Here is a 10821-nt window from a genome sequence, read left to right as displayed (position 1 = left end):
TGCTTCAGACACGGCGTGTCCTCGGCGTGGTCCACATCGTCTCCTCTCTCGTGTGTGCCCTTGTCGTTACTCTCTCTCTCTCTCTCTCTCTCTCTCTCTCTCTCTTCCTCCCTCTCCCTCTCCGCCCCTCTTTCTCTCTCTCTCTCTCTCGCTCTCGCTCTCGCTCTCTCTCTCTCCTTCAACGGTTTCAGATAATCAAGCTCGCGGAGACTCTCGTCCTGTCCTCTTCGAGCGCGCACGGCGCGTTTCGACGGCCAACCGCAGTCGCCCTCGTCGTTTGCCACCGACTTGCCACTCTTTCTCCTCGTGTCGTTCCACTACTACGATAAAAGGGAGTGCGCTTTCGGCTTTTCTTCTCTTATACTTACTTGTATATAATTTTTTTTCTTCCTCGATCACTCATTCATTTCTGATCTAAGGATATTAGATAGAACGAGAGAACGTACGATCGAGAAAGTTCAATTAATTACTTCTTTTTCGGGATAGGGAGGGAGAGAGAAAAAATTAAGTGTGTTTTATGTGTCTCGATTTTATCGCAAGGTGAATTTCTTTTTATTGGAATATATAGATTTTTTGTTTCATCTATCAGTTGACATTTTCTTTTGTCAATGAGAAGAGACAGTATCAGGTGAACTATTTAACATGTTTACGTCAAGAGGAAAACACTAGCCTATGAGAAGACGAAAAGAATCCTATTCTTTTTCGGAGCCTGAAGATCATACTATCGTTGGATGATATTGTTATTTGTTGTCTGGACGACGAAGAGTAAACTAGGAGGAAGTCTGGATTATAAAAATCAACAGGTACGTTCGTTCTCTCTCACTCTCGTCTTTTTCGTCTTCGTCTTCCTCTTCTTCTTCTTCTTCTTCCTCTTCTTCTCCTTTTTCTTCTTTTTATTTTCTTTATTTTCTCCAGTTGGGATGAGAGAAAAAAACGCACCATGACGGACGTTTCCGCGTGTAATTGTCGGCCGGCATCGACTGGACAAATAAATTATCCTCGCCGCGAGTTTCTTGCCAATTAAAGTGATCCCCCCCCCCCTCGTTACGTACCTACTACCTACTCAGTGTGTAACTCAATGTCACGTCTGCGTTTTGTGAAAAAGATAGATATCGACGATGATCTATGGATGATATATTTCTCTTTCTGTCTTTCTTTTCATACAAAAACTTAAATTCTTCTCCAATAATAAGAAAACGTTTGTTTTAAATACAATATCTCAAATATTTTGTGCTTGAGATAATGATGATCTATAGATCGATCATAGTTTCTCGTTAAATAACATAAATACCCTCGTCGAGAATAAGGAAAAGTTTACGCTAAATATTGTGAAAATTTTCTTTTGAGATATGTACGTGTAATGAAAATTTTATATAGTTTACAAAAATATATATACTTTGTGCTTAGAAAAATGTCAAAAGTTTCTCTTAAGGTGAGAGACAAAGTCCTGGCGACGGCGAGGAAAGAAAGCACGGCACGCCATCGCTTCATTTAAAATGCAAATTCGTTTGGCTTGGCGTGAACCAAGGCGGCCCGAATTATTCTAATTACCCCTCCGTCCTCTCCCCCATATACCGTTCTTTTATTCTTTCCAAGCATGGACAATATATAATGTTACAAGAGAGAAAGAAAAAGCCTATCGATCGTTTACCACTTGTGTGATCATTAGTTTTCCAAATGTTTCGAATAGAAGAGTATGTCATGGACTTGACCTTTTCAATGTGTTCGTGTATTTTTTTTTACCATCATCATCGTCGTCATCGCCGTCGCCGTCGCCGTGGCCGTCGCTGTCGCCGTCGCCGTCGCCGTCGCCGTCGCCGTCGTGGTCGTCGTCGACTATAACCGAAACTTTACGTAATCGATCTTTTAATAAATGTCGTTCTTATGTATCAAATCTTTTCGTTTCGAAATTCTCACAATTTTTCTTTGATGAATTAAAATAGACAAAAGAGAAAAAAAAATATAATACAAATTTGTCGAGAAAATTACTATTACGAGAAAGAAGAAGATACATGTATATTCGATGTAGAAATTCGCGCCAAATTTTCTCAATGAGATGACATTGATTAAAAATGTTATTGATTATTACAAATGGGAAATCGATATAAACAAAACAGATACTTTCCGTTTAAAAATTCCTACGTAGCAAAAAGAAGAAGTGAACGAGTTTCATTGGTGAATATTTTGAAAAAAAGAGAAAAGAAAAAAGGATATAACTTAGGATGCGGTAAGCTGGCATGAGTTTACGCATAAGCGTGTGCAAAGTGTAAGTTGGAAAGAGGCATAGATTATCGTGCTAACGTGTTCACGATCCAAGCGAGATGTCGTGTTCATGTAGACCTAATATATTCAGATTTTTATGGCTGGTGGCGTATCGGAGATACGAGAGTCCACCACCCTCCCAACGCCCCCGCGACCCTTCTCGCGAACACTCACCATCTCTCTCTCTCTCTCTCTCTCTCTCTCTCTCTCTCTCTCTGTGTCTCTCTTTTTCTCTCTTTCTCTCTCTCTCTCTCTCTCTCTCTCTCTCTCTCTCTTTCCGTCAAACCTTCTCTTGGCGTAAGCACTTAAAGGCACACACAGGGTAACCTAATGAATAAACAAAAACTAGATTTAGCTTAAGGCTTACACACGTAAAAGCGTGACCTTAGCGACTATTTACTCGTAACAAACGCGAGGTTCTCAACCTAAATGAAAATCTCATCGTTATATTCGATTAATTTTATTTATCGTGATGTCGAATATGAAAGAAAAAGGTCTTATTTATCCAGCATCGAAATCACCGAAAAGGATAAGAGCAAGAGAGCCAAAGAGCGTGTGTTGCAATGCTTGGAAAGATTTTGCTTGGTTGAAGGTACTTACTAAGATCGTGAGAATGGCGTCGGTTAGGATGATAGGGTTGCAGACACGTGTTTGTAAGAGTAACATCGGCAAAACAAATGGCATGCGAGAAATCTCATGCTCGCTGCTGCTCCTGCTGCTGTTGCTTCTACTGCTGTTCTGCTTCGCCTTCCTCAAGTTCTCTACCTTCTACCATCTCCCTCTACGGTCTACTATAATCGCTCAATCCTCATTATCGAGATATTTTGTTGGCAAGACAATGGTCTTTCTCAATGGCTTCTGTTATAATCTTCAATGATTCATGTTCAACACATGATTGTTCTTTTCTTGTAATGGAAAAAAAAAAAAAGAAAAGAAAATTATCTTTGAAGTGAAAAGACATGAGACATGATTGTTCTTATCTTGTAAAGAGAAAAAGAACTGAAAGAAGGAGAAGAAAATTATTGTAAAAGTTGAAGGATAGAAGTTTGTCTTGCAAAAAAGAAAAATTATTATCAGGATAAAAGAGGAAAATTGTCAAAACTAAAAAACTCTAAGCATGATTGTAGTTAGATCAGGAAAAAGGAAAACAAATTATTTATTGCAAAGCCAAGAGAAATAACAGAAAAGAATAATAGTACAGAAAGTAAGAAAAAAAGATTATATTAATTATTATTACGCTTGATATTAATATATAATTATAAAGAAAAATTAAATTATAAATGACTATTATCTAATCGAAAAGACCCAAGATGAAAGTACCCTTGTAATACAATCCCTCAAAAGACCAACCACAAAAATCAGTTTCAACTCAAACCACAAAACGAAGCCACCCTTATTATACAACCCTTCAAAAGACTACCCATAAAAATCACTTTGAAATCCAAAAATACCATAATAACAAAACCACCCTTATTTCTCAATCCTTCTCTTCCTCCGTAACAACCAAAAGGATCAAACTCCTCAATAAAAAAAAACTACACAAAAAATAATGTTGAAATTCAAAAAAGGTATTTCTCATAAGGATAGCCATAGGAGAAAGCGTAACGCGTGTAATAATTCGATCAGATTAAGGTCCCAAGCGAGGCCGAGCGTGTAAGCAGGCCTAATAGGGGGTAAGCATCGACTTCGAAGGAGGGTCGGAGGTCGATCGTACTCCGATGTACGTGGTGCACCTACTACTACTACTATTACTAATCTACTACTACTACTAGTACTACTACTACCTTTACTCTTCCTTGAGTAGAGACCAAGGAAGCAAGAGTAAAAACGTTGAACGACGAGAAGGGGAAAGGGAGGGGGAAGGGAAGCTTTGGTAATCGCGCATTAATTTGCATCACAAAGTACACGCCACCCGCCACGCTACGCACGCATTCCACGTACTTTTCCGCTTTCTCTCTCTCTCTCTCTCTTACCCACTCTCATTCCATATTTCTCTCCTTTTCTACCCTCATCTATTTTTTCTCTATTATTTTTTTTTACTATACTTCCAAACTAAAATTTGCAATCAAATTAATGTTTCCTCGCATATATATATATATATATTTTTTTTTTTTTTCTAATAATCTCGTAAAATAATCTTTATAATTTTCTTATTTCAATTTAATTTTATTAATTAATTCTCTCATTTATTTATTAATATATTTATTTAAGTAATTCGTTTGAATCGACATATGTATTTATTAATTTAAATGTCATTTAGTGTATGTAAACGGGAGAAAACGAGACGGAAACGAATTCTTACTTATCTTAATCATCTTTCTCTTTCTCTCTCTCTCTCTCTCTCTCTCTCTCTCTCTTTCATACTTGATTGTGGCCTAAATCTCTGTACGATCATATCTTATGAGAGAAATGAGAATCACGGTTGGCCGACTACCGGCAATATTTAGCCGCGCTTCGGCTTATCGGTACGGTTGCATATTTAAGGGTTGCCATGTCAAGCGTCAAGCGCGCCCTTTGAATACATTTAAATTCATTATCCACGGCGACTATAACTCCGTTTCTTCGCGCCACTTCCATGCCACTCTTGTATTGTATAATAAAGACTCTTTATAAGTTGTATTTAATAAGTAGATATATATGTGTACATACATATTGTATATACGTGTGTGTATATTCTCTTGGAGAATCAAAAGGTGACTAGGTCATTCATTAATTTATTTACATTATTTTATTTCGATAATTCGGGAAATTCAGACTCATTTTTATTTGACCATCATTGAAATATATTGAAGATTATTTACATTATAAACTTGTTGATATTTTAGAAAATTGATAAAATTTTTATTAAAAAAAAATCATTTGAATTCGTCGAAGCAAATTTTGTATATGAAATTCTCGGAATTATCAATTCTCAAAATTACCGATTTTCATTAAAATCTGATAGAGAATGTTTGTATGAAATCCTGATGATTTTTTCTTTACAAATTTGTCTAATTCTCTCATCCCGAATTTTCAATATATATATATATATATTTATTTATTTATATTTATACATATATTCTAACTGATAACAATTCTAATCTGTTTTAGGAAGAGAACCGAAAACAGACGTTTTACCATGCCGCATACAGGTGAGTCACGAAGGTTAGAATTTTCAGCTTTCAACAATAAATCAAGACAACATCCGCGAGAAAAGGAGCAACGAAAGGGAGAACTCTCTTCTTCTTCTTCTTCTTCTTCGTCTTCTTCTTCTTCGAAAGAGAGATCGAGATCAAGATTGGATCGAGAAATATATTAAAATCGAGAACGACGAGTATATCTTTTGATATTCCTTTTTTTTTATATTCATTCGAGAATGATTTATAAAACGTCGGATTATAAATTGTCGTTAATCGTATCAAGACGGCAAGATCAAAAGTATCGATATATTCAAGATTTAAGTAATTTTCTTGAAACTACTTTCAAGATTGTCAGAATTCACAAAAGCATTTCATTATAAACGATTTTAATGATATTCTTTGTGGGGTTTCTCTTATTTCATTCGTGTATTACTAGTTCTCGATCTTATCTTCTTCTTCTTTGCTATCCCTTTCTTCCTCTCTCTCTCTCTCTCTCTCTCTCTCTCTCTCTCTCTCTCTCTCTCTCTTTCTCTCTCTCTCTCTCTCTCTTTCTAAAACATAAAACGTTTCGATCATTTTCGTTTACGATCTGTAGATCTTATAGACTGTTTACGACTTTTCATTTTTTTTCCTTCCAAATTTTTCACTTATACACCACACACACACACATACACGCACATACATAGTTGTATAAATATACTTATTACATATCTATCTTACATGCAGGCGTCATGTAATATTGTTATTATTATTATTATTTATGATCCAAAAATCTTTAAACATTTTTTTCTATTTTTTCTCTTCACCGACAAGAGAGAGACATCATTCTCACTAAATACAAAAACTACTTTTGCTTATATAGATATTACTTTATATACGTATCATAATCATATTTATAAATCAAGTAAATAAGTAAATAGTGAGAGAATTAAAATAAAAAAAAAAAGAGAGAGAGAGAAAAAGAAAGGAACTGTATGAAAGTTGAGAAAAAAGAAAAAAAAAAAAGAGAAAAAAGGTGCATGCGATATGGCGCTAATGTAAGAAGATAATATCGAAATAGGGAGGGATGAGGAGCCGGCCATTTATAAGATCATTTTCATTAAAGGAATATCGGCCTATTAAATACTTATTAAATACTTGAAGAGTTCTTAAAAAGAAAAAAGAAAGAAAGAAAAAATAAGATAAAAAAGAAAAAGAAAGTTTACATACTCAAGAATTTCCTTAAGAAAACAAACACACGTGTGTACGAGAGAAAAAGAAAGAGAGAGAATCTATTAGCTTAGATGTATCGTGATTGGAGGTAAAGGCAGGTGTATAGAGTTCGGGCAGAAACCTAAATGGCATTCGTGATAGCGATCATTTCCGGTCCGCATTAGTTTACCGTCTCTCGAGCAACGTAAGCATCGTATCGCGAATACATACATACGTATCTACTTAAAGATTGCAACGGAGCATCCAAATGACACTACTTTTCCTATTAATATCACATTTTCGATGACGAATTTTGATTTTCCATCATACATATATATTTAACACCATACATCTACATTTAATGTCATACATACGCATTTCACGTCATAAATATACATTTGACATTATAACTGCATATTTGACACCATTAATATACAAATATATACGTTAATACATACATACACATATGACATGATAAATGCACATGAACATACATAAATCCAAATTTGAAATCATACATATCCATGTATAATACATACATAAATACGCATTGGACATCATAAATTGAGCATATATACGTGGTCATATGTTTTCAATTTACGCAGATGGGACGTTAACGTTCACAGTGTTATGAAATTCTTTCGTTATGGGAGATGAGAAACGTCGGGTTACATCGGATTCGCTTGATTTAGCTGAATGCACTTTGGTGCGGTGTAGTGCAGTGCAGTGCAGTGCAGTGCAGTGCAGTGCAGTGCTGCGGTGCATAGCAGTGTCGGTGCCGTTGCCGGTGCCGTTGCCGGTGCCGGTGTCGGTGCCGGTGCCGATGCCAGTGCCGGTGCATTCAGGATTATTTTTCAAAGGCATTATTTTTCGTGAATTCGGACCAGCTTGATTTTTATGTAGATAGGACCGCCTTCCTGCTTGCTTTTTGCCGTAATAATAATTTGGCCCTCTCCCTCCTCCGGCTCTCCTATACTCGTGCTCGAGACCGCTTGGTATAAGCGCTATAATTTCCTCTACTTATTCCCCTCAGGCCGATTCAGGTAGTCGTTCTTCTCTTTCTCTCTCTCTCTCTCTCTCTCTCCCTCTCTCTTTTTCTTTTATTCAGAAATTGTCACAAACAATAATATAGCACAGTGTTCGCAAAATTAATTCCTTTTTATATACTTTTATTGTTTATGATTACCAAATTATTATTGTCACATTTCTATTTGTATTATGTAATTATATATGTTATTATTAAAAATAGTAAGAATTGTTATTATTGTTATTGTTATTATTATTATTAAGGGTGTTTTGGACAGAAGAATGATTGAACGAATCTTTGAACTTTGATCAAAATTATTTAATCGCTCGATAGGAGAACGAAAACAATTATTGGCAGAGAATTTAAAATGAAAATTGATGATCCTCGTGAATAGACATCTCCCCGTTAAGTCGAGAGGGACAAATTGCCATAAAAATTATAGGGAATCGATCGAAGCGTGTCTTTTCAACGATAAAACTTTCAAAATTAGTGTCGAATAGATAGAAAAGAAATCTCGTTATTTTTTCGTTCGGAATTTTTATGAGATCGACGACCGTTCGAAATCATCCTTTTACCTGTAACACTTCGCGTTTTATATCTATTTCGTTATTTACATACTCATAAAATGTAGATTTTTAAATTAACGATTTGTTTTTTTATATCATTCATATATATTTTATTTAAATACGCCCATTATCGAAATTTGTCATGGAAAATACTATAAATATAATATCGATATATTACATATAAATACGTAAATAATACTAAACAAGATCAATATTTTCTATATGTAATATTTATAACACAGAATATTTTAAATAACGTAAAAATATTTTTGACAAATTTATTTACATCACTTATTAATCAACTCGATATAAATAAAACAAGAATAATTTATTCTACCTGAACAAAATTAAAAAAGAAATTAATACACATATAACATCACACTCTTCATTTATACTTACTTACATTGGAAATGAATTATAAATATCATCATATAAAAATATTTATTTTTTATAGGTCAAGCAGGAGTGAATCAACTTGGTGGTGTTTTTGTTAATGGCAGACCTTTACCAGACTGTGTACGTCAACGTATCGTACAACTAGCATTAGTCGGTGTTAGACCTTGCGATATCTCACGACAATTACTCGTCTCTCATGGCTGTGTTTCCAAAATATTAACAAGATTTTACGAAACTGGAAGTATCAGACCAGGTAGCATCGGTGGAAGTAAAACTAAGGTTTGTCTATATTTTTTATAATCGAGTCACATTTTTTATTGGTTGAACAAACCCGAAAATATATTTGTTACGTATTAAAATTATTATTATTATTATTATTATTATTATTATTATTATTATTATTATTATCTTAATTTGAGACTTTGATCTATACGAGATCAATAGCCCATATATATGAAAATAAAGCGATATGTACAAGTTTTACATCTAAAAGTTGTGTCCGATTAAAACACAATTATCTTTAGACAAAATAGAACTTTTTGGTAAACTTATCGATAATAATAATAATAATAATAATAATAATAAATATTTGGTTTTGTGATCGTATTCATTCGACAAAAAAAAAGACATGAATAAGCAACAACAACAAAATCAAAGGACCCAATGTAGTTAGGAACGAAGGGAGAGAGAGAGAGAGAGAGAGAGAGAAAGAAAGGAAGGGGAAAGGTAGATAATATAGCGAGAAGATAGAGGATGCTTCGGACATTCCTGATGTGATTTTAAGTAAGGCCTGTGTTTGTATGTGTGTGTTGACCATAAGACGCAATTATCCAAACACCTTGCGACGTCCTACATTTGCATAATTTCATGGCTTTTGCACGCTTTTCTTGTTCGCGTTTGTACGTTCGCACGGTACGCCCAGTTTGTGAATCACGGGATGATGTGTGATCATCGTTTTATGGGATCTCGTATGTTAAATTAATCAAGTACTCGATGTGAAAATGATTTCGATCTTCTTTTCGGTAGCTCAAAAATAAAAAGAAATAACAATGAACGTAACAAAATAATTATATTTTTCTGTAATATCTAATATCTACAAATCCCAAGTGATTTTAAAAATCAATCATTCTTTTGCAAAACTTTAGATTAATGTTTTTATTCAGATTGTACAAGCTTAATTGCAAGCTTAAAAAGTTTCGAAAAAAATGATTTTATGCTCCCACCCTTTATGTATTTCAATAATAATTTACAACAAAAATAAGAGAAATATCTACATTTTGGATCAATAACTAAACCATTTTTTTATGTTTTGCATGTTTTCATAAATTTTCAAGATTTACATGTTTTCTCATAAAAGCTCCATGAGAATCTTGTGGCGTAATGTAAATGGCATATTCGATAAAAGTTTTATGAAATACATTAACTTACGTTACATCGATCTAAAATAATGTTACGTCGTAATAAATGTCTACTTTTAAAACGAGTATACGAGGCCATAGATCTTCTCTTTTTCTATACACACATACACGCGCGCGCGCGCACACACTATATGTATATATATATTTTTAGAATTGATTTTGATTGTCAATCATAAACTATATATATACATACAGAATAGGCAAAAATTTCATAGACTTATAGTTTTATATAGAAAAAAAAAAAAAAAAAAAAAAAAAAAAAAATTTGTCTAAAAAGTCTCGAAAAATTTATAAAATCATTTTTGACCCTAGGACACTGTGCCTCATCCTGTATAAACTAAATTTTCTTTAGATAACGACAAAAAAAATATTCTCTTCGTTCTCTGATGTGCTTGATAATATCGTAGAAAATGATGAAAACGATTTTGAGTGTAATTCTACTTCAACCCTAATAGATCCCTTAGGCATGTGATTCTACGCGCACACGCACGCACACCTACACACACACACACTAATGACTATATAATTCTACGGTTCACACGTATGAAAAATTTCTTATAGGATGCATCTCTTTCTTGGCCTTAGAAAAATTAAAAAAACTATGAATAAATTTATTATTGTAGATATACACCGTATTTTTGAAAATATTACATTTTCCCTTCTTACTCGTGAAAATATAAGATACTTATTGATATCGATTTTATTAGTTTCGCCTAATCATTCGAAGCTTCGAAGATCAAAGAAAAGTAACAGGAAAAAAAGAAACTGTCTAGATCTTTATCACGATACCTGCATCTCTCTCTCTCTCTCTCTCTCTCTCTCTCTCTCTCTCTCTCTCTCTC

The 10821-nt window shown here is 34.0% G+C and overlaps 1 protein-coding gene across 2 annotated transcripts in view; it reads left to right on the top strand.

The window, feature by feature from the left end:
- Positions 1-695: 695 nt before the first annotated feature.
- The window catches only part of LOC122636701 (paired box protein Pax-9), an 18064-nt gene continuing 7938 nt past the window's right edge, over positions 696-10821 (top strand). For both annotated transcript variants that reach the window (XM_043828226.1, XM_043828225.1), the window contains exons 1-3: positions 696-803; positions 5353-5393; positions 8620-8840. In XM_043828226.1, the coding sequence (XP_043684161.1) occupies positions 5381-5393; positions 8620-8840 (234 nt within the window). In that variant the 5' untranslated portion in view covers positions 696-803; positions 5353-5380. The remainder of the gene's footprint in view (positions 804-5352; positions 5394-8619; positions 8841-10821) is intronic.

The sequence above is a fragment of the Vespula pensylvanica genome, chromosome 23 (assembly GCF_014466175.1).
Source record: "Vespula pensylvanica isolate Volc-1 chromosome 23, ASM1446617v1, whole genome shotgun sequence".
NCBI lineage: Eukaryota > Metazoa > Arthropoda > Insecta > Hymenoptera > Vespidae > Vespula > Vespula pensylvanica.
Note: the sequence above shows the minus strand (reverse complement) of the source record. Positions and strands in the feature narration are given on the sequence as shown.